We start from the raw sequence: 24,853 nt of genomic DNA, 5'->3' as shown, positions 1-24,853 counted from the left end.
TTAATGGTTAAAGAAGAAAAAAGGTTTAAAAATAAGACAAAAACGTTGAAGCACGTAGCATGTGTGGTTACCATGGTATTTTTGTAATGAACATCTAAAAGTTAACAGGTTATTAAGTTTAGAAATCACAATAAGTTATTAGAGTTCTAATTAAAAACATACAGCCTCTGTTTCTTACCAATATATTTAGAAATGATATTAAGTAATTAGATTTATAATTAAAAACATACCGCCTCTGTTTCTTACATATATGGACGTACAAGTGTTGTGTTGTTTAAGGTTTGTCACACTCTGAATTAAAGGAAACGTAGCTCTGAGTTCGATTAACTCCTCCTGCGTATGTAGACTCGATTAGTTTGGGCTGGTATTCTGCGCGGGTGCTTCTGCACGCGGGCTGAGTGCTGTTACTCATTGCATTGTAGTTGTTGGCCTTTTTGACCACAGTTAAATTGTAAACTTCTGGTTTTCACTATTATATACGGAGAATGGCTGATTCACAGGATGACAAACTCTACAAAGCTGAATATGCGAAAAGTGGTCGCGCCTCTTGCAAGAAATGCAAAGAAAACATTGCTAAAGACTCGCTGAGGATGGCCATTATGGTGCAGGTGAGGAATTATGTGCAACTTTGATTCAGAAATACTAATAGAATAACATATGTATTTTTGGAAATGCATTTTTTTTTTTTGCGTTTATGCTCTTAAATTAATAGTGTAATCAGTGCGATTGCATAGATACGTTTGTATGAACGTGCTTCAGGCCCATGAGGAGTTTAAATTCTTCGCAGTCATGGAATGAATGAAAGGAATCAGCAGTAATTTCCCATTGCCATAGGTTACCAATGACATTTAGTGATGCCTTGGTCAACATTAGCAAGAAATAAATGTAAAATGATGCTGTTTTGTGAAAAAAAAAAAGCAAAACAAAGCTGTGTTCTTGCAATGTATTGATGATACAATAGAAACATGTCTGTTTAAAATTGCCAAATAATTTTTTTGTATTAGAATTCTATGCACACTGATTTATTAAACTCAATGTTTATATTTGATTATGATAGACTACTGCAACACCATTGACAAGCAAAAGTGCTTTGAAATGCACAAAGTTATGATGTGATCTGTTTTACTGTAAATTCTCGGTTATTATATGAACATAAAATAAAATTTTATTGACTGCAGTGATATTGTGTTTTTACATGCTTACAATTTCACTTTCTAGTTTTTCCTTCATTGTTGCCTAATATTTGTGCTATATCTAGTTTGTACGGTGGCCGAGAGAGCTCAACACGCTGCAACTTAAGAAAACACATGCAAACTGAAAAAACACCAGCAAATGAAGAAAACATCTGCATTAGTTTGACAACACAAGTGTTGCAAATCATCACAACACGTGCATATAACGAAATGCCCTGCAAATCATCACAACACATGCATATAGCGAATCGCGCTGCAAATACTTCACAACACATGCATATAGCGAAACGCTCTGCAAATACTTCACAACACATGCAAATTAAGAATCAATTAATGAAGCATTGCAAATTTATTTTCATTAAAGAGTAACTAAACCCTAAGCCAACATTTTTTAGTTAATGATCTGTAAGAATGAGACTTTATTAGTGCTGTTCATTGATTCGAGTACCTTTTTTGACATTGAGTATAAAGTGTTTTAATTCTACAATATATGGTGTAAAAACGTCTGAGTGCTGCCCTCTTCAGGTTGAACGGTGGCTACTGCAGATGATTTTTCCTATTGGATGTTGCGGTGGCAGGTGACGTAAGCAGTTTCCAGCTCACCACGCCCCTTGGTACAAGCTACCACGCCCTTGGCAGTATAAAACCATCTTTTTCAGTCAAAATTACTGTAGTGAGTCAGGAGTTGGAATTGCGAGTAGTGAAAACGACCAGGATAGACTATTATAGCATCTATTTAGCATAGCATTTATATAGTTATTTAGATTATTTCGTGTAGCCTATGTAGTTAATTAGCATAGTTGTTAGTGTAACGTTACTATTGTTAGAAGCATAGTTAGTAGCATAGTATTGCATCAGTAAGGATAGCTTCAAGTTGGCGTAGATTTATCTGTATTTAGTACAGTGGTCAGGATGGTAAGTATGTGTAGTGTTGCTGGTTGCAACAGCACTGCTGAACTGCATAGTTTTCCAGCAGACTTTAAAATTAGGCACCAGTGGTTGCATGCACTTGGCCTGGAAGACCGCGAGTTCCCGTCTAGAGCTGGAGTGTGCAAACTGCATTTTTCGCGGGATTGCTTCTCCAACGCAATGGAGGTGGAAATGGGCTTCTCCACACAGCTCACGCTGAAAAGCAACGCGGTGCGGGAGTTAAGACTGCAGTTTGAGCCAGCGGCTCGAAATTGATATGGCTCAGGCCACAGACACCTCGACATCCTCTACTTCAAATGAACGCTCCGTTGCAAAGCTACTTGCGTCACTACAGTCACTCTCCATTTAAGCGACTCTGACAGCAGGTGTCAATCAATCCGTCACTGCGGGTCTCAGGTTCACGCCCCACGCACTCAGTCCCGCCCTTGGTTCATCCCCTCTATCTCTGCTGTGCTCTGCCCACTTTTCAGCATTTATCAAATATTGCCAGTGGGTGGAGTCAGGCTCTGACCAGGGGTTTAGTTACCCAGCCGGGTCCAACACTTTTTGAGGTCTCCTTGAAACATTTCCATTGTGGTCAGTGCTTTTTGCAGCGCTTTTGTTTATTGCATATGTTGTGAGGATTTGCTGCGCATTTCGTTAATGCATGTGTTGTGAAGGATTTGCAGCGTTTCTTAATATGCATTTGTTGTGAAGGATTTGCAGTGCTTTTGTTTATTGCATGTGTTGTGATGATTTGCAGCGCGTTTTGTTATATGCATGTGTTGTGAGGATTTGCAGCACTTGTGTTGTCAAACTGATGAAGATTTTTTTTTTAATTTGCTGGTGTTTTTTTTTTCAATTTGCATGTGTTTTCTTAAATTGCAGCGCGTTGAGTTATATGACTGTGTTGTGAGCTGTCTCGGCCACCTTAAGTTTGATATTTTTTATTTAGTTGGATTTTACTCATCTTACACTTGTCTGTCTTTCGCAGTCTCCCATGTTTGATGGCAAAGTGCCTCACTGGCACCATTTTTCCTGCTTTTGGCTCCGGGCTGCAGTACAGTCACCCTCTGACATATCTGGATTTACTGACCTCCGCTGGGGTGACCAGGAAAAAGTGAAGAAAGCCATTGAGAGCGGAGGTGCTACCGGAGGTGATTTGTTAATATTCCCTTTAACCTTATCACTGATTTTGCTTTGCTGAGTTTGCCATATGGACTGTAAAGCAGTTAGGCATAAGTCACTAAGTCCTAAATTTAATTCATTAATCCTCATTGCTTTGCAGGGAAAGGAGAGCAAAAGGGAGCAGCTAAAGGGGAAAAGACACTGAATGACTTTGCAGTGGAGTACGCCAAATCCAACAGAAGCACCTGCAAGGGGTGTGATCAAAAAATCGAAAAGGTACATATCCCATGACCTTATGTTAAAGAAATTATGCTTTTTGAACACAAGAAGTTAATCTGTTCTTCCCTGCTGGTGTTCAGGACCACATACGTGTGTCAAAGAAGACAGTGGACCCAGAGAAACCTCAGCTTGGTCTAATCGATCGCTGGTACCACACTGGCTGCTTTGTGGGCCGCCGTGAGGAGCTATTGTTTAAACCAGAGTACAGTGCCACCCAGCTCAAGGGTTTCGCAGCTCTACGAGATGAAGACAAAGAGGAGCTGAAGAAAAGGCTTCCTGCAGTGAAGAATGAAGGGTGAGCTATTGATTTCTTATTTAGGTTGCTGTCAATGATCAAATTGTATAAGCACCCCTTTAGGATGCTTTTTGCTGCTTTATTTAGATTTACAAAAAAAAATGCTATTAACCATTTTTTTAAACTGGACAGGTTTGTGTAGCAATTTCTGCTTGAAAGATTATGAATGGATCTGTCATATGTTTCAAAATGAGCAAAATTTTGTTATCTACAGAAGCTTAGCACAAGTAGGGCTATTCTCTTAATTGAAATAAAACAGAAACTGCAATGTGACTTGACAATAAGTGCAATAATCAAATCATAAGGGCTATGGATTCATTAAATAAATATATGCACTCCATGTTTCAGAATGAAATAAGGCACTGTGTTCTTTTACATGCACATGATACAGTATTTTCAGTGTCTCTGAGGGTGCTTTTTTTGTTCCTTTTCACACCACACTGATTGCTTTGGTCCATACCAGTTGAAACGAACCAAAATGCAGTCACATGACAACATCTACATCACTCATTGGCCATGACGTATTTCCTAATCTGCTTTTCGATTGGTCGGAATTTACGTGTGGGAAAATTCCAACATAAGAGGAAAAGCCAGCAAACAACACAACTACACGACAACACGACTGCGTGGGCAGGTTTTGTCCCTGACCATAATCTATTATATTGATTGTATGCACCACAATATGCAAAAAATACATTTCTATAATGAAGCGCGGATGCGGCTTGAAAACAACATTCTAATGCACTGCAAACGGCGAGCGGGAATCGCTCGTAACTTCAAGCGGAGGCGTGCATTAATTCTTCTTAAATCTGACATGCTCATGGTCATCAGACCAAATTTCTATGAGGCTCCGCACCTCCTCACTACTCCCAAGTTTGTCCACGAGCTGCCATGCTAAAGTGCAAACTGTCAACAAACACTTCCTCATCCCATAATGCACAACGCAGCTGACTACGGCAGCTGGTTTAGTCCAAAATGATCAGTACTTTTTGCAGTTGGGTCTGTTCGAGGTCGGATCACATTCTCACCACAAACGAACCGCTCCAGAGTTCGCTTGAAAGCGTACCAAGACCACCTCTTCAAGCAGGTCTCGGTACGCTTGTTTGGTTTGCTTTTAGTCCGCACCAGAGTGCGATTGCTGCTTTCTCACCTGCCCAATCGAACCGCACCAAAGGGGGAAACGAACTCTGGTACGATTCACCCGAACTAAATGAGGCAGGTGTGAAAGCACCCTGAGGGGCTCATCTCTGGATGTGTTGTAAGTTTGGGTCATTCATAATGTTTATTTGGGTACACGATAGAGCGGCACGATATTGGGAAAAAATTACATTGCGATATTTTATTTTTCTGCGATATATATTGCGATATGAAATCTTATCGAATTTTTTCTTACAAACAAAAATGGGGTGAGCAGATTTACATTCTCATTTTAAATGATTTAAACATCGACAACATCGTGTCAATTGATTAATATGCGCGAGGGAGAGAGAGCAAGACAGCTCTCGTGTTGTTTGAAGCGCTCTCTCTCCCTCTCCTAACGGATCAACTACGACAGCCTACATCGCACATCCTGCGATGTGACTATCGTGGATTCGTACATAGCGATATTGATGCTTAAATGACACATCGTGCTGCCCTAGTACACGACGTGCACCAACAACCCTCTACGGACACCTTGGCAGTTGAATCGCCATGGGCTAGTAATTTTTTTTTTTTACTTGAAGGAACTCTTTCAAGACTGTTGGAAGACCATTTCAGGTGACTACCTCTTAAAGCTCATCAAGAGAATGCCAAGAGTGTGCAAAGCAGTAATCAAAGCAAAAGGTGGCTACTTTGAAGAACCTAGAATATGACATTTTCATTTTTTTCACACTTTTTTGTTATGTATATAATTCCATGTATAATTCCACATGTGTTAATTCATAGTTTTGATGCCTTCAGTGTGAATCTACAATTTTCATAGTCATAAAATAAAGAAAACTCTTTGAATGAGAAGGTGTGTCCAAACTTTTGGTCTGTACTGTATATATATGTTTGTAAAATGGCACAATTTTTTAAATACCTGAAAGTACACTCTTAACATCAGTCAGTCAAGCATTATAATAATTAAGTATTATTTAATAATAGAACTTTAGTAATTAGAATAAAAACTTGATAACCATGTTTGAATGCATATTAGTCATTTTAACAGAATTTAGGACTGGTGGTGGTGCTTTTTTTGGTAATTCAGTGTTACTGTAAAAAACAAATACTAAGAAGATAATAATGATGCGAATTCTACTAATAAGAACAATATAAAACTAATTCACGAATATTAATCAGGTTGTGTGCGTTCGCTCGAACTGATTTGCTGAAATCAATACAGGGATGATAATAGGCCAGTGAGATTGCCATTTGCGCATTAGCTCCGCCCACTACCGGAGGAACTGGCAGTTCTTAAGCTGAAAAATTCCAGAGGAACCCCATTATTTTGACAGGAAAATACATCAAAGAATATCGTTTACATGTATTGCGTCAATTCTGTTTCTCTTGTCTCTCTGTGTGTGTGTGTGTGTGTGTGTGTGTGTGTGAAAGAGAGAGAGACAAAGCGACGGCGCATTGTGCGCCTTTACACTAGAGTTTACGGTACGTCAAATACAAGCGCGTTGCACATCCATTCATTAAAAAAAGCTGAAAAATATCACAGATCGCTTGACGGAGAGTGAAACTCTGAAGCGTTCAGTCAGACAGTGTTTGGTGAGTGAAAAAATATCTGTGCTAAACTTTTACACAAGTTTGAATTTAGCAATAGAATAATCAATATAAAAACATTGTATATAACATTGATATATAATTAATGGGCAAAATAGTGCAGCCCTACCAAAAAGCACAGCAAACCTGGAGCTTTTTTTTATTATTATTATTTATAAGAGATTCTCAATTTAAAGAATGTTTCTCAGAAGTAAGAAGCACTTACAGTGCACATACAAAATACAGGTCTGGTTTTGCACATTAAACCATCTTAAAATTATGTTTTCAATCCCATTAAGATTCTTTTCAGTTTTATCTTTGGGACTGGACTAAGTGTAATTGTTCAGGATCTTTGAGTATCGTTGCCTCCTCCATCGTCATGTTATTCATCGCCATCACCGATGCCCCTGCAGCACAGGAAGATGGCCTTGAATGCATTTCTGAAGGTTTTCATCTTGTAGGCATAGAGGAAAGGGTTAACAGCCGAATTTGCATGGGAGAGAATGATAGCTGTCAGTAACAGCGGCAGGGGCACGGGACATGACGGACACAGCAGCAGGAAGCAGTTGATGATATGTAGTGGAATCCAGCAAGACGTGAAAAGGAAGAGGACCAGGAAGAGTGAAGTGGCCATCTTCATCTCTTTCTTCATCTTTGCCGTTCCCTCCGTGTTGGCCACACCACCCCGCTCTGCGGCGATCCTTCTCATCTGACGCTTGACCGTGGCGAAGATCTGCCCATAGATGAGGAACATCACCACCAGCGGGGCCAGAACACAGGCAAAGAAGTTGAAGTAGACCATGTAGGTCATATCCACCACCAAGACGAAGAAACAGTAACCAGACTCGGGCGGAGGCTTGTGCCAACCCATCAACGGCACCAGACCAATCAGGAATGACAGCGTCCAAGTGAAACACAAGACCAGCATTGCATTGCGAGTTGTCATGAGCCGGTGATATTGGAAGGGCATGAAGATGGCAATGTAACGCTCAATGGCGACTGCCAGCAGGCTAAAAATGGAGCTCTGGGTTAACATGATGAGTACAGATAACATTAGCAAACACAAATACAGATTGTGCCGTGGAATGCCCAGGTCTGTCATGATGGCGCAAGGGATCGCCAGTGAACCAACGCAGATATCTGCCACCGCTAATGACACCAGAAAGTAGTTGGTAACTGTTTGGAGCTTCCTGTTTAGTCCCACTGCTACACAAACTAGCAGATTACCCACAGTGGAGAGGAGGGCTATGACCAGCTCGGCTATCATGTAAGGCAGGTTTATGGATGCTAGGATATTTGGCGCCACTGTTGTTGTTGTTGTGGTAGTGGTGATGTTGGCTTGGGTTAGTTTACCTTGCGTAAGTGTCGACATGGTAGATGTGGCGAACTGCAAAAAGGTGTTATTTTCATAAGAGCTGACGTTCATGAAAGTTGTGTTGGTGTCATGTGGAGTCGGCAGCAATGTGAAGTTGACAGTAGGCTGGTCCATTTTGACCTGTAAACAAAAGCAAGCAAGCAAGAAAAACGATAAATGAAAATATTAAGCTATTAAGCTTTAATGATTTTTTCTGTTCACTTCTATCATGCCTTTAATTTTCACTGTCTGACATAATGTCTTCCAATGTTAAAGTAGACCAATGATAAAAAAAAAAAAAATTAGTTAAAAGCATGCAGGGTATGTATCACTTAAATTTCCATTTACTAATTGATACGTTGACTTGCATTAATATATGTAACAAGAATGGTATTAATATAATTCAGTTTTTATTAAAATTGTAATAATATAGAACATTAATGTAACATTAATATTGTGAAATATTACAATTTAAAATAACTAAATCTTTTGAAATAGTATAAATGTCTTAATAGATCAAATTAAAGCATCCTTGCTGAATAAAAGTCTTGATGTTTAAAAAGTGTTAATTTAAACAAATATATACATACAAGTATAACAAAGATATAAATAAAGTGGTTTAAAATTTGAAATATCATGAAATTATGAAACGGCTATATAAAAAGTAAATATGAATGTACCTACCAAGTCTCTGTCGTTTGTTTCGTGTATTATTGCTTTGAGATGTCACTTGTCGCTTGATGTTGTTTGCCTATGTTCTGCCAATGCATTTGACTTCTTTGGATCTACTTGAAGTTCTTGCATCCTTTAGCAAAAGATGCCACATCTATATTCATTCATTTTCGCTCTCCCCCGTGTCGCTTTTCACCCATAGTTGTGATATGGGCTTTTATAAGCCTTTCATTCTAATGGGAAGAATGCTCTTGTTTGTGTTTTTCCCACTATGGGTCATCGATTTGTCCTCTGGTGCCCATTATTGCCACCCAAATGGGCGTTAATTGCATTCTGGAGGGGAAATTGGTGCAGCGATGATGTTGAGATCTGCTTAAGTGTCTGTCATGAGGTGATTAATTAATGATCTGCATTATGATGGCCGCCGGATAAAGGATCCTGTCCAGACATGACTGTGACTCAGGAGACTGATAATCTTCTAATGAGGTCCACTGATAGAACAACACACACTCATGAGCAGATTCTCTCTGTAGGATTAACTCAAATCCACAAAGTGGAAAGGTTTTCACCATTCGGATCAGGTGATAAGATCTTGGATCATGGATCGGGGTTTGTTTTTTCAAGTTTATAATGCTCCTTTTTATTTGATGTAAAGGTATAATATAAAGTCAGTTGTGCATTATTATGTCCAGCTGTACATTGTATATTTATGTACACCTGATCATCCTGAAAGGAATTTATATGATAACTCTACATTTAACCTGCTTATTACATGACTACTTACAAATACAGACATCATACAAAAACATCGCTGTGTAGGTTATATACAGTTCAGCAACATGATACAGAAGAAATAACAAGTGAATGTCACATCTTGTCTTTAGGATATAAATGCAATACATTGTGTTTTTATAAAGTGTTTTATGCTCATGCGTTTGGTTGTCTTGTTTTAAATATATATGTTTCTTAGGAAAAGAAAGATAGATGATGTAGATGGAGGAGTCTCCAAGAAACAAAAGAAAGAAAATGAAAAACTGGAGCTGAAACTGAAGGTATGAGTTGTTTCTGATATCATATGGCTTGGATCATTGTGAATGATTTTTACCTAGTAACAAATTAATTTGCATCAATTGCATTTTAGCGTTATTATTTTTACTATCTTATTATCTTCCACCATTTAGCGTTTATTATCTTAAAATGATTATATGGTATTAATGATTTGTTTTTTAGAAATTGTAGTGTTCTTTTTCTGTTACCAAAACAGATCTAAGAATTTATTACATTAGCTGTGCTAAAAGAGGCCGTAGTTTTTTCTCCCAACATTTAATTGATTGCTCTTAGATTTTTCTGTAAATTAGATAGTGTATCAGTCTGAAAATGCTTTTGTCTGGTTCTTGATGAATTCTAGGAGCAAAGCCAGCTGATCTGGGGAATTAAGGACAAGCTGAAGAAATTCTGCTCCATCAATGACATGAAGGAACTGCTTATTGCCAACAATCAGGAGGTTCCCTCTGGGGAGTCAAATGTAAGAAAAACTCACTAACTGACTAGCACTTTCAATGGTAGCATCAAAAGTCGGATACCAAGAAGAATCTTTACTATTTTCACTATTTTACTTTATGACTCTGTGTATCATTTCTCTGATGAAACTGTGTGGCTGTTTAATTGACAGATCATAGACCGCCTTTCAGATTGCATGGCATTTGGGTCTTTAAAGTCTTGTGAGACTTGCAAAGGGCAGCTTGTGTTTAAGAGCGATGCATACTACTGTACTGGAGACATCTCTGCATGGACCAAATGTGTATTCAAGACTCAGACGCCTGATCGCAAAGACTGGGTCACTCCTAAGGTAAGTGCTGTAGATCTGTGCTAGTTGCATATTCACACCTGCATGCAGCTGAATTTCAGCACCTACCATGTCCTGCAAATGTTATTATTCCTCAGGAGTTCAGTGAGATTCCATTCTTGAAGAAGTTTAAGTTTCAACGGCAGGACCGTTTGTTTCCCAAAGATGCCCCTCCCGCAGCCCCCACCTCCTCATCTGCCACAGCTACTGTGACCTCAGCCGCCCCAAACCCGTCTACTGCTGCTAGTAATAACCTCACTGAGGTGTCTGCAGGTCAGTGACTCCGATAATGTCAAATCAATTTTATCAGTCGGACTATATAGATTGATTTCCTAACAAACTAAAATGAAAATGTATATAAAAGTAAAATTATTTATATATATATATATATATATATATATATATTTATATATATATATATATATATATATATATATATATATATATATATATATATATATATATAATTTTACTTTTATATACATTTTCATTTTAGTTTGTTAGGAAATCAATCTATATAGAAAATATATGTATTTTGATTCGGCTTTAATAGGTTTAGTTTAATTTTAGTGATTTTATTATTTTCTCATTTTCTTTTAGTTTCTGATATATAATATATTGTATTTCAGCTATATTTTAATTAATAAGATTAGAAAATAGTTAAATATTTTAATAATTTTAGCTTTAGCACAACAGCAAAAACAATAATAGCAAATTTTATTTTATTTACTTATAAAATGTAAGCTGTAGACACTGGGGAGGCTAGTATGGCTTTTTATTCATTGTAGTAAATTACTTGCACTTTAGAGACCAAATACTTGGCCAGAGACAATTTTTTATTTGCGCCTTGATGTTTACATTCTGAAATTATGTCCCAATATTCATATTCAAGTGGATAAGCTCCAATTTTTTTGTCATTATTATTATTATTATTATTGTTATTATTATTATTCTCTTAAAAACTGATAGTATGGAAAGCAAGTTAAGCAGGAACTATTGTATTAAGCTCTTAGTATTTATGAGTGTAAAGTTTGTTTTTCCCTCAATGTATCATCTAGATAAGCCTCTGACAGGACTGAAGCTGCTTGCTGTGGGAAAGCTTAGTAAAAACAAAGATGAGCTGAAAAATGCAGTGGAAGAACTGGGAGGAAAAATCACAGGCTCTGCCAACAAAGCTGCTCTCTGCCTCAGCAGCAAGAGTGAGTGATGTTCTGTAACTCTTTTTTTAAACCCTTGTGAGCTGCCTTCATGTGAAAGTAGACCAATTGCTACCTGACAAAAATAAGTAATGCTCAGTATGATACCGTACATAACAAGGTGTGCGTGTTAACTAGGTGTCTTGTTTGTACTTGCTGACTAGTAAATGTGTCCCTTCTGGTTTATCGCCAGCTTGTTTATTTGTTGTCGTGTGTTGCTTCAAAATTCATTAATAACTTGCTCTGTTCCTTTTGTGTCTCAGAGGAGATTGAAAAGATGAGTAAGAAGATAGAGGAAGCGAGGGACGCAGGTGTGCGTGTGGTGGCAGAGGACTTCCTTACTGACATCAAGGGGTCTGGAAAGGCCCTCCAGGAGCTCATCTCCCTGCATGCCATCTCACCCTGGGGTGCTGAAGTTAAAGTCGAGTCCCAGGCTGCAGCCCCGGCCTCCAAATCCACTGGCGCTCAATCCTCAAAGAGTACCGGCAGGGTCAAAGAGGAAGAAGGTTAGAAAGATGCATTACTTATAAAGAAAGATTAAAAAATGTTACTCCTTTATGCACATGCACCAGATGAAATTTTAGTTATTTAGGTTTTACTGACAGAGAAACAAAATCTGGAAGTGATTTTGAGCAGGATTTGTTTGGGTGAAACATGTTAGGCTGTGATATGATTTGTTAAATTGGCATATTAATATTTGTATTAAAAAAATAGTATATAATAAAATCTTATGTTTGTGGTAAATATTGAATCAACCTAAAATATATATTGTGTGTGTTTGTGTGTACATATAATCCACTGTTTTAATGAAAAAATGTTTTTTTTACTCAAAGTTGTAGTTTTGTTAGAAGCATTTTCAGACTCCATTTCTATACATTCTCAAATGCACTGACATGATTTTTAATTTGGAAATCTTAAAAGACATAATAATAATGCTGTTTTCTTACTCCAGCAGGTGGAAGCAAATCAAAGAAAATGAAACTGACAGTAAAAGGAGGGGCAGCAGTTGATCCAGACTCAGGTTTGACGGAGTCTTTTTTTCCATAACACTTTAAGATAAGAGTTAATCTGATATCTGGAAATGTTTGATATATATTGATTAGTGCATTGCCTTATTCATGATTTGATTGCTCAGGTCTGGAAAACAGTGCACATGTACTGGATCAGAATGGGAAGATTTACAGCGCCACACTGGGTCTCGTGGACATCGTCAGAGGGACGAACTCATACTACAAACTACAGCTGCTGGAGGATGATGTTAAGAAACAGTGAGCCAAACCCATTTTTGTGATATAATTTTACTTAACCACATCAACTCTGGGGACCCACCGGTGGGTCCAATATTGCATATGCCTAATTCTCAAAAAATCAAAATAACAGCTGAAGTGGTTAACCGTCATTAGACAGCTTATTTAATTGCACAACATAAGTAATCCATAGTAATTTCATACTGTATATACAGGTTTCTTAGGTGTAATAGTAAGTAGGCTACTTTACAAGCCGCATTTAACTAGTACCTGCTTCAAAATGTTTCTCATGAGGTATTTCACTTATGGACGTGTGAATATAGGGTACAAATTACTGCAAACTTGTTAAGAACAATTATTATAGGAGTAATACCTTATAATTATTTGACCAGACAGGTCACTTGTCTTGAGCATGCTTATGTTGCTTTTTCAGATACTGGGTGTTCAGGTCATGGGGTCGAGTCGGCACCACCATTGGGGGAAACAAACTGGACAAGTTTTATGATAAGAACTCTGCTATTGACAATTTCTGCAGTGTGTATGAGGAAAAGACCGGGAATGCCTGGGCCTCCAGAAACTTCACGAAATACCCCAATAAGTTTTATCCTCTAGAGATTGACTACGGACAGGTAAGAACTGGAACAATATCTAGCCAAAGCACTATTGGATATATAAGAGTGTGATTTTAAAAGCATTGCTAGAATTGTGCATTCATCCGTTAACATGAATTACAGGCTGACAAAAAGACCCTTTCTGTCAAAGATGATAAATAATCTCACTTTGGAAGTGTGCTGAGGCTCACGTATAGCCCCCCTTGATAGAGAGCCTACAATCTAAACATGGTGTTATAGTATTAAACAAGTTGTTTATAATCTAAATAAAACGGTTATGGAGCTTTCTGCATATATTTACCCAGGACGAGGAGGCTGTGAGGAAGTTAACTGCAAGTGCAGGCACCAAGTCCAAGCTGGACAAACCCGTCCAAGACCTTATCCGAATTATTTTTGATGTGGAGAGCATGAAGAAAGCCATGGTTGAGTTTGAGGTGTGTTTAGTTCCTCCTTTTTAAAAAAACAAAAAAAAGAAAGAAAAGAAAGTGGTAAAATAGCACTAAAACTGTCAATATGGGTTGTGGTCGTGTATGTGATAACTTGTGTAATTTCTCCTACAGATCGACTTGCAGAAGATGCCTTTAGGAAAACTGAGTAAGAGACAGATCCAGAGTGCTTATTCCCTCCTGAGTGAGGTCCAACAGGTTGGTTCTAAAAGCTGGATCTCAACCGCATATATCTATTAAAAGCCTGGTTCTTCCCATTTCTGTCAAACTTCATTTTTGCTTTCATTCATTTCTGTAGGCTGTAGCAGATAGCGCTGCAGAAGCACAGATCTTAGATCTGTCCAATCGCTTCTACACACTGATACCTCACGACTTCGGCATGAAGAAACCACCACTGTTGAATAACATGGATTACATACAGGTACGACTTGGGAAACCATCTAAAGATTGTCCAGCAGCAGTGTGGTGGCTGTACTCAGTTCTATTGGATATCCATTATAGCAAAAGGTGCAGATGCTGGACAACCTGTTGGACATTGAGGTGGCTTACAGCCTGCTACGAGGAGGAGTGGAGGACAATGAGAAAGATCCCATTGACATTAACTATGAGAAACTCAAAACCAAAATTGAGGTAAAATGTGTTTCACAAGAAGAGCTATTCTTCACTGTCACCATGATGTGGTCATGTTGTAGTGATTGATACTGATTTTGTGTTTCTAGGTGGTCGACAAGTCTTCAAGTGAGGCTCAGCTTATCCAACAATATGTGAAGAATACACACGCTGCTACTCACAACACCTACACACTGGATGTCGAGGAGGTGAGCTTAACTCTAAAGTCTGCTGTATGTGACATGTATCTGTATGTGCTGTATGTTTTTTATATAAACTTAGAAAGATTAGAATTTTCAGTCTTTACAGAGTTCACTAGTGAACTAAATATTGCTTCATAAATGAATTGAATACATGGCTGTATAAATACTGCTGTAAAATAAGCTTTTATATATAACTACAGCATTTTTGTATTGTTAGATCTTTAAGGTCGACAGGGAGGGTGAGTCCCAGCGTTTCCGTCCTTTCAGAGAATTGCACAACCGGCAGCTGTTGTGGCATGGCTCCCGCACCACCAACTATGCAGGTATCCTGTCTCAGGGTCTGCGTATCGCTCCTCCTGAAGCTCCAGTGGTAGGTTTCTGCATCATCCATTGCCAATGGCTGCTTCTCTCTGAAAATATGACTAAAACTGGGGTCAGGAAATGGAGAATCTGAATGTTCTTTATAATTGTACATTTAAGAGGTTTCAGAACCAAAAAACAAAAACTCCCAAATTTAAAATATGAATATCTTTACACTCCCCAGTCTAAAATATGAATGATTATTTTCTACCCTTTTGAAATGGCTTTTTATTTTAAATGGCATGCCTGAGTGACTCACAAATGAACAGAAATTTTATTTTTTAATTATACTAAACATGTTGCTGGGTTTGCAAAATATGTTTTCTTTAAAGATGCAGCAGTGCTGAACATTTAGACTGTCATAATATTTAGAATGTTGCAATACTAGTGTACTCTAATCATATCTATTATGTTTTTTTTTAATACAGACAGGTTACATGTTTGGCAAAGGTGTTTACTTTGCTGACATGGTGTCGAAGAGTGCAAACTACTGCCACACATCCCAGGCTGATCCCGTTGGCCTCCTTCTGTTAGGAGAGGTTGCCCTTGGAAACATGTAAGAGATGCTCTTTTTGTCCTAGTTGTATGGTGACTACATTTTAACAAGTTAATTTGCTAGAGTACAAACGTTTGGGGTCAGTAATATTTTCTTTTTAAAGATGTTTTTTATGCTGACCAATGCTGCATTTATTTAATCAAAATACAATAAAAACAGTTCTAAACAGTAAAATATTATTACAATCTAAAAGAACTGTTTTCGATTTTAACAATGTAAAATGTAATTTATTCCTGTGATGGTAAAGCTGAATTTTCTGTATTTCCAGAATTTCCTTCAAAAAATCATTCTAATATTCTGATTTGGTGTTCAACAAACATTTTGGTGGAAATCAAAAATAAAATTTAATTTAATAGCTACACATTATGACATAAGTCTAATATGTTTACATTATAGATGTCTTTACTGTTACTTTGATCTATTTAATGCATTCTTCGTCAATAAAAGTATTATAAAATCTACTGACACCTAACCTTTGAACAGAGTAGTGTGTCAACAATTGGACATTAGGAGGCAAAGAAAGTTGTGCCCTTCTATGATTCATTGTTGTCTGCTCTAAAGATCTGATTGTGATATTTGTTCTACTCCAAAGGCATGAATTGAAGAAGGCCTCACACATTACGAAGCTACCAAAGGGTAAACACAGTGTCAAAGGTAAGATGGTTCTACATTCAAGTCAAGTCATCTTTATTTATTTATATAGCGCTTTATACAATACAAATTGTTAAAGGAGCTTTACCATGTCAAACAAGAAAAATTTGTGCTGAAAATGCAAGAGAAAAATGGAAAACAGTCAGTTTTTCAGTTCATTGTTTGATTCCGTGATGTCATCATCCAGCTCAGGTCAGTTCTCCTCACATAGACAGAAAGAGTTCTGTCCCTGCCAAAGTCATTTGCACTTTCTTCCCGTTGGAGACTGCAGCAAGCTCTCTCAGCACATCCTGACTTTGCTGATTTTCGCTTAACTGTTCAGCAGGCGGGCCATCATTGGTATTTATCACCGAACACATGGTCATTGGACTGGATGGGGTGTGACCTCATTAATAATAAGATTAGTGTCTGATTCGAGGTGAGATATTCTATTGGCGAGCTTTCAGAAGGTTTAATTACCTTGGATCACCATGGCTAACATGTGACGAGATGCTAAAGGGATTGAGTCAAAGATCAGGGAGGTTGCATCCCACCCGTGTCCATCTTGATGTTTAGCTACCATCTCAGGCAGGGACCCTCACCCCATGTTCAGATCCACACAGACATGCGCTCACTGTGCATCATTACCAGTGAAAAGTCTGGAAAAAGTAGAGTGAGAGTGGCAGTGGCTAACAAGCAGGGCCCATGTCTGTCTAGAGCGGCCCCACAGTCTGCGGCATCTGACAATCTCACTCGAGCAAGTACGAGCTGGGCAGACTGCAGTTTAAGGGCCTGCTCACGCAGGATGAGCCAATGATGTATTATGTGTAGAATTGTTATGTATTACGCTAAGTAACCCATCGTTTCTTATAGAAACGTTTTTAACATGTGTCTTCTGTTTGAAGGTTTGGGAAGAACTGCTCCAGACCCTAGAGCTGCTGTATCTCTGAATGGAGTGGATGTTCCTCTGGGCAAATGTATCAACACAAACATTGAAGACACAAGTCTGCTCTACAACGAGTATCCTTTTGTTTTCTGCATCATTCCTTTTCCTTCTTGCTGTTTTTATCTCTTGTTTTTGATCAGTGGTTCTCAACCTTTTTTTCCACCGGGCCGCACTATGGTCGCGGGCCGCACGCATATCATTTACATATTACATCACCAATACAAACCAACCTAATATTATAGCCTAAATATAATGATATCTAATCGATTACATTCATTTAAATAAATAAATAATTATACTCCCCGTCAATAAAACACCTGATGCTGTCGGGAGCTGACCAACTTAGTGACATTCAGCTCGAAAGGAGTACTGGCACAGTGAAGTTGTGATTGTAAGTTGCAGTCCGTAAGACGCGGAAGGGAGCATGACTTGACGTGTGACATTACAGAAAATGTGTGTTCACAAATGTAGACTGTGTTGATCCAAATATGGAAAGCACTTTCGAATTTAATAATATGAAGTTCTCTCCAGAGATGTTTTGCCACATTTCTTCAATTAGGGATGATTGCTGCGTAGTATGGGTGTTTCCATACTTGCAGGTCAAACCGAAAATCCAGCACTCTCCTTCACTACTGATACTTCGACTATTATTTCTGTAGGCTGTGTGTTCATTCGCTGGCAATTTCCACATTTCTTTTTTCTCCCTTAAAAACAAATTTGTCCATTCTGATGCTTTTCTGATCTGAATTTTACCAAACTCATGGCTGTTGGTGACTATTTTAATTGAATTCTGCCAGAGTGTGCGCTTGTATGTGTTTGTTAAATACGTAACATTATTTAAGTGTCTGCTCATGTCTGAAAATAATATATGAAAAACTAAATAATTTCACATAAAACATTAGGCTATAGCTTATATTTCTTTAGTACATTTTTAAATGACCGGTAATGTAAAAACTAAATTTCATTGTTATTTTTTTTTTATCTTGTACAGCATGGTGGGCCGCATTTGAATGGCGGGCCCCGGGTTGAGAACCACTGTTTTAGGTAAATGTACATCTAAAATATATTTAGACAATTACACATTCACTATCTTTCCCTTGACTCTATTTCCTCCAGGTACATTGTGTATGATATTGCTCAGGTTAACCTAAAATACCTGATAAAGATTCGCTTCAACTACCAGACCTCTCTGTGGTGAGACAGCAGATGAGATCTGTCCAGGTGGACAGACTTTTGGACGCCACTGAAGCCCACTGCTACAGCTTTAGCACCAAGACCAAGTAGCTTATGGGTTGTTAAATGATCAAATCAGTTCTCTTGTGCTTCAGCAGCACATTTCCTGTTGCTTTGTCTGTTAGTTTGGAGTAAGTTAAGTGGCTATATGTAAACTGTATCAACTGCATTTTTGCAAATATTCCAGGCTTTGGTACATATTCACAGAATGATTGGACTTCTCTGTGGAGATCTTTCTTATAAGCTACCAACGATGATAGGTAGACAGTCTTCCATGTTTTATAGACTTTTTCTTTAATAGTTTGCTTAACCTGGAATCAGGTTAACTGTAACACTTCTATTGTACACATTTAAAATGTTAAAAGTGAGTAACCTTTTACTAGAATTGCCAAATGTTTGGACTAATATTTTGTACCGGTATGTTAAATATGTACCATCCCTGTTTTGCTTTTCCGTTTTACTTTCGTCAACTAAAATGGCAATGAAAAGCTAAAAGCAATGGCTGCTGCTGTACTTACGCACATGTAATCCTTCTTTCTTTTTTTTTTTGATAAATGTTTGTCCACAGCAGTTTTGTGGACAAGAAGCTGTTCTCGTCCTGACAAATGTCTTTGCATCATAAATAAAACGGTTTTTGTCTTATGTTTGTAGCTCATTTATTTCTGTCACATGACTCTGTTCAGTTTCACAAACATTTGTGTGAGATAATCCAGAAAAAATAAGAAAAATGAAGAATAAAATAGTGTTCACTACCATTTTTATTCTAGACTATTCCAGACTAATCTATTTCTGTACATTTAAAATTGCTCAGTACCACAGTGTATGTTCGGACCAAATCTTTATGAAAATGTATTATGGATTTACCACATTAAAAAAAGTCTAACATAGAAACTATGGCATGTTGGTGGATATTTGCATTAAGTCTTAGAGTAACAGTAATCTACTGTTGGAAGTCCCCCAGTAAAACTATGTTTACTTATGTAGGATCTATAATACATTTTTTATAAATGTAGTTCTAGACTACCAGAAAAGCACCTTGGTACAATGTTTTTACTGTGTATGTGTCTCTCTGACACTAACTGCATGAATTCATAGTTTACCTGTGATTACTATGATTTTGCAACAAACTATGCCAGTGCTTCTCAACATTTTTGACTTGAAATAAGTTAATAACGCGTTTTGCAATGACATTTTTAAAAACTTAGTTTACAACTTGATTTTACGTGTTTTATTTAGTTAATTTAGTCATTTAAGTCATCCTGAGTCACCCTAATGGGCCCCAGTACCCTGGTTGAGAACCAGTGATTTTTCCTAATGTGTAGACATGAGGAAACCTTTCAAATTTATTTTAAAAGGATGATATTAAAAAAAAGAAAGAGGCTAAAAATAAAAACACACTTGATCAGTCCTAATGTATTTGCATACAATGTACAAGAAATTTAAAATGTGTTGTTAGTTTGAGCTCAGACTGGAGCGTTTGAACTGCCCTCTCCGTCCCACAATGCATCGCGTCACTCGGCCTTTGAAAAACCGGCGCGGCTAATTCAAGATGGCGGAGCTCGAGCAGCTGTTAGACGAGAGTGAGTAATAAAACGAACTCATCACTATAGCTTCTTAACTCTCTTGTCGAGCACGTGTACACTTTTAAGGCACTTCATAACGCATGTTATTTGACATACATTCCAAGTGTTTTTCATTGTTGTGAGTGGTTTAAAACAGACGCAAAGTTATTAGCGCTGAGGCTAACGAGCTAACAGTTAGCTTTCAGAAGCTACTACTATAAATAAATATCTCACCTGAGGAGGTTTTCGCCTACCAATTTCTTTATAAAGCTTTATTTATGACCAGAAGTAATCTTGCGGTTGATAGTAGTAGTGTGGCGGTTATAATATGGTCAGAGTTTAACTTCACAGACATTTATAGGGTCGTAATTCGATGACAGCTGGTGGGTTTTGTTGTTCTTGTCAGTGTCAATCTGTTTGTGCAGTAAAACACTCTCCTTATAATATATAAACACTTTCCACATGTTAACAGCACTCTTCATTTGTTAAAAATACTCCATCTATATGATGTAATACTGCTGTCTAGATTTCATCTAGTCCATCACAATAAATCTCAGTGGATTTTTCCCCCACTGTTATATATACGCTAATAACGTATATATAACTTTTGTTTTTGTTGCATTTGGATTGCGGAGGATTTAATTCCTCAGATATGCTGTTTGGTTGTTTGCATTGCTGTTACTTTATAATGATTACTGTTAATAGCTGCAACAATTGCCCAAATGCATTGTTTGCACATTGAACTAGAGCAGTGATAAAAGACATTGTAATACAGTCAGTACTATAAGCAGCTTAAAAATGTTTCAGAGCTTCAAAAAACTTCTCTTTGTCAAAATATTTATTACTTGAATACTTTTTTTTAACTTATTTATAATTTCTAGATCGACTACAACTTTGGTTTCATCCTTGCTCCTTGTTTTTTTTTTCTTCTTCTTCTTTAATGTAAACTCTTTTGGTCTCATTGGAAATATCTTACATTGTTGGTTCCCTGTCTTATGTAAATTAACCTCTTAACTGTCACTCACATTTTTGAACATAGACTTGAAAGTGCATGAACCAAACCTACATTTTTTATAATTCACGACTGAAAACATTTTGTAACGTGATTTTGATGTACCATTTTTATTTTTATTTTAAAATGGATGTTTCAAAGGATGAATTTTGAGATTTTAAGTATTAAAGGGATATATAATATCTGATGATTCCTAAAGTGTGGTAGAGAAAAAGGCAACAAAGAAGACTTTTTAACCAGGTTAAGCAATAAAAATAAAAAAGAGCAGCTTATGCTTACAAAAAATTATTTGTGGTTTCTGAGTGAATCAGTTTAAGTGAAAAAAGAATTATAAAATACATATATAATTTAGTAAGTTTAATAAGTTGTAATAGTATAACTGCTCAAAGCATAATTGACATGTACAACTTTTATTCTGGAATTAGGCTTCTTATACTTTTAGCACCTTTAGTGTCTTTGTGGAGTAATATGAATATGAACTTGACTATTACCTATGCTTTTGCCCAGGGTTTGATGCATAAATTTAAGATTTGATGTTTAAAATGTTAAACTTTAGAGAGAAGATGTTTAATCGTAACTTTCTTTTGAAAATGTTATGTTTAGATGTATATCAAAGTTGTCCATTGTTCATCCTTTGTTCTTTTGTCTTCAGGCTCTTCAGCTAAAGCCCTTGTAAGTTTAAGAGGTAGGTCAGTCTACTGTTTGTGACACCCGCAACTATTGCGCTGTATAATGTCAAAAGATATTGAGTCTTTACCTCACAGCCACAGCTTAGTAATTGTTGGCACTGCTGTAATGCTTTTCTACAGAAGGAAGTTTGTCTAATACTCTAAATGAGAAGAACAATTTACCAAAATCTCAGACCACCAGGGGAAGGAGCAGTTACGTTTCTGTGGAAACGGTAAGTTGGCATTAATGCTTTATATTTGTTGTTGTACTGTTTGCTTCAATTGCAAGTTTGCTCACAATTGACCTTAATCAGGTAGCGCCATATTTAATTGGGGGGGTAGGGGGACCTTTGTACAGTGTGTGGAGACTGTAAGTCAATTTAGCACAGCCTTGTTTTCATTTGCCTTTAATTCAACAGGGTGCCTACCTGACCATGGTAAGTTGTAGCACCTTTGTATTTTAATGTTTACTGATCATAAATACCTCCTGTCTGCTTTGTCCTTCAGCCAACAAGAAGCTCAAAGAGAAGTCGACTGTCATGTGAGGATGAGGAGCTACCACGCGCCTCCAGATCTCCCAGGAGAAGCCAGAGGGTCACCACTGTGCCTCAGGTGAGAACAGTATCCAGGATGTGCTTTTAAGGATATATTAACCTACTGACATAAAGAACAGTGATTTAGCATTTTTAATGACCAGCAAAATTTGAATGTTTTTCTTTTTCAGAAACTTACAAATGTCACAACACCAGACAAAAGGGCTTCACAGAAAATTGGACTGAGACTAAGAAACTTGCTCAAACTTCCCAAAGCGCACAAATGGTGCATCTATGAGTGGTTCTATTCAAATATTGACAGGTATGTTCAGGTGTTCTGCAGACCTTCTATTTGCAGTCCTTATGTGTAGATTTTGTGCTGTTAATAATCACATTCTTATTTTTATAACGTTGAGTATTATAAAGAGATGGTAGTGTCTGCCTCATAAATATGATACTGCATTTCCGTTATTAACAGATTATTAATATAAATAGACCCAGTAAATGGGCCTAAATGGTCTGCTTGACTGATTGCTAACTTGCATTGTGTATAAGGCCTTCCTTGGATTCCTCCGATTTATCAAATTTTCGACCTATTTCTAATCTCCCATTCGTGACAAAAATTTTAGATAAAGTAGTACTGTGCCAGCTTCAAACATTTTTGGTTGACAATAAAATTGTTGATGTATTTCAATCCGGTTTTAGAAAATTTCACTCTACTGAAACGGCTCTGGTAAAAGTGCTCAATGACATTTTCTTAGCCACTGACTCTGGAGACTCGGTAGTGTTGGTACTTCTGGACTTAAGTGCTGCATTTGGCACGGTGGACCATAATGTCTTGCTGTCTCGTTTAGAACACATCGTGGGCATCAGAGGTTCAGTATTACATTGGTTTCAGTCTTATCTGACAAACAGGAGTTTCTCAGTTAACATTGGTAACTATCGATCTTCCTCTGTAAAGCTGACGTGTGGAATTCCTCAAGGCTCAACACTAGCCCCTATGTTGTTTCCTTTGTACATGTTTCCTTTAGGTACTATTTTTAAGAAATATGACTTCAGTTATCATTGTTATGCAGACCACACACAAATATATTTTCCCCTTAAACATAAAAATAGTTTAGAACAGATGGATGCTTGCCTTGAGGATGTTAAAGCATGGATGTCACTGAATTTTTTAAGTTTGAATGAGAATAAGACTGAGGTTATAATGTTTACATCTTCCAGTGTACATGACACAACTAATGTGAATCTTGGTGCCTTGGAACCTTATTTTAAGCCATACGTTAAAAACCTGGGAGTGGGACTGGACAGTGCCCTAAAACTTGATAGACAGGTAAATCAAGTTGTGAAGGCAAGCTTCTACCAGCTTCGAAACCTGATAAAAATTAAGTCTTTCCTTTCATTCTCCAATTTTGAAAAAGTTATACATGGTTTTATCACTACAAGGCTAGATTATTGTAATTCACTTTATTTGGGGATCAGTCAGTCGTCCATAAATCGCCTGCAGATAGTCCAAAATGCTGCTGCTAGAGTTTTGACAGGAATTCGTAAACGGGAACATATAACTCCTGTCCTTCAGTCACTTCACTGGCTGCCGGTGTATCACAGAATTAATTTTAAAGTCCTGCTATTAGTTTTTAAATCATTAAATGGGTTAGCGCCTGCTTACCTTTCTGATCTACTGACACTTCACCAACCTACAAGAGCCCTTAGGTTTGCGAACTTAGACCTCTTAGTGGTTTCTAGATCAAAACTTAAAAATAGAGGAGATAGAGCATTTTCTATTGCTGCTCCAAGACTGTGGAACAATCTCCCACCTGAAACTGCACCCACCCTGTCCATTTTAAAGTGAGGTTAAAGACTTTTCTATTTGATCTGTCTTATACAAAATTAATGTTGATGCAGTTGGCCTGTTTGTCATTGTCTTTTATTGTGTTATGGTGCTTATTTTAAATTTGTGGATTCTGTATAGCACATTGGTCAACGGAAGTTGTTTAATTGTGCTTTATAAATAAAGTGATTGATTGATTGATATCAGCATTATATTGGCGTATTGCTAGAACACTAATATTTTATGTTTTTGCCTTTCCAATTGTCTTTTTTTTTTTTTTTTTTTTTTAGGCCTTTATTTGAAGGTGACAATGACTTTTGCCTGTGTCTGAAGGAGTCTTTTCCTAATCTAAAGACTAGAAAGTTGACCAGAGTTGAATGGGGAACAATCAGAAGACTTATGGGCAAACCCCGAAGGTTAATTGACTGCTGACTTTCTACCTTATACAGTAATAAATGCCCATAACATGCAGTGCTGATATCTTTGATTTAGATGCTTGTACTTATGTGTCTCATGTTTTTCAGATGTTCCTCAGCATTCTTTGCTGAAGAACGAATGGCTCTGAAACAGAAGAGGCAGAAGATGCGTCTCCTGCAGCAGAGGAAAATCACAGATATGTCTCTATGCAAAGACCTGCCAGATGAGATTCCTTTGCCCTTGGTCATTGGCACTAAAGTTACAGGTGAGGAGCCATTTGATATGACACAATCAGCTGATGTTTAAGGAGCATTTTGAAATAGACTTTAGGGCTGGGCAATTTTTCCGATTTTATAGATTAATTCAAATGTAAACTCTTGCCATGAT

At 37.5% G+C, this 24,853-nt stretch overlaps 3 protein-coding genes across 3 annotated transcripts in view; 2 read left to right on the top strand and 1 right to left on the bottom strand.

Annotated features, from left to right (window-relative positions):
- Positions 1–351: 351 nt before the first annotated feature.
- On the top strand, positions 352–19,097 carry LOC132106495 (poly [ADP-ribose] polymerase 1-like). The gene is made up of 23 exons (XM_059512217.1): positions 352–608; positions 3,097–3,259; positions 3,391–3,506; positions 3,590–3,804; positions 9,531–9,612; positions 9,969–10,085; positions 10,233–10,409; positions 10,505–10,679; positions 11,465–11,605; positions 11,866–12,108; positions 12,555–12,623; positions 12,738–12,870; positions 13,283–13,478; positions 13,766–13,894; positions 14,021–14,104; positions 14,205–14,327; positions 14,408–14,536; positions 14,626–14,724; positions 14,936–15,088; positions 15,507–15,634; positions 16,227–16,288; positions 17,170–17,284; positions 18,327–19,097. The coding sequence occupies exons 1-23, from the start codon at positions 486–488 to the stop codon at positions 18,406–18,408; spliced, it is 3,054 nt and encodes a 1,017-aa protein (XP_059368200.1). The 5' UTR covers positions 352–485; the 3' UTR covers positions 18,409–19,097.
- LOC132107233 (adenosine receptor A1-like) lies at positions 6,854–7,987 on the bottom strand. The gene has a single exon (XM_059513472.1). The coding sequence runs from the start codon at positions 7,958–7,960 to the stop codon at positions 6,917–6,919; it is 1,044 nt and encodes a 347-aa protein (XP_059369455.1). The 5' UTR covers positions 7,961–7,987; the 3' UTR covers positions 6,854–6,916.
- An 807-nt stretch (positions 19,098–19,904) lies between the features above and the next one.
- Positions 19,905–24,853, top strand: part of LOC132106493 (protein lin-9 homolog) — a 12,696-nt gene continuing 7,747 nt past the window's right edge. The window contains exons 1-7 of the mRNA XM_059512215.1: positions 19,905–20,023; positions 21,670–21,702; positions 21,827–21,918; positions 22,193–22,297; positions 22,410–22,540; positions 24,340–24,465; positions 24,574–24,731. Coding sequence (XP_059368198.1) covers positions 19,993–20,023; positions 21,670–21,702; positions 21,827–21,918; positions 22,193–22,297; positions 22,410–22,540; positions 24,340–24,465; positions 24,574–24,731 — 676 coding nt within the window. The 5' untranslated portion in view covers positions 19,905–19,992. The remainder of the gene's footprint in view (positions 20,024–21,669; positions 21,703–21,826; positions 21,919–22,192; positions 22,298–22,409; positions 22,541–24,339; positions 24,466–24,573; positions 24,732–24,853) is intronic.

The sequence above is a fragment of the Carassius carassius genome, chromosome 27, assembly GCF_963082965.1.
Source record: "Carassius carassius chromosome 27, fCarCar2.1, whole genome shotgun sequence".
Classification (NCBI taxonomy): Eukaryota; Metazoa; Chordata; class Actinopteri; order Cypriniformes; family Cyprinidae; genus Carassius; species Carassius carassius.
This window is presented reverse-complemented; position numbering and strand designations above follow the sequence as displayed.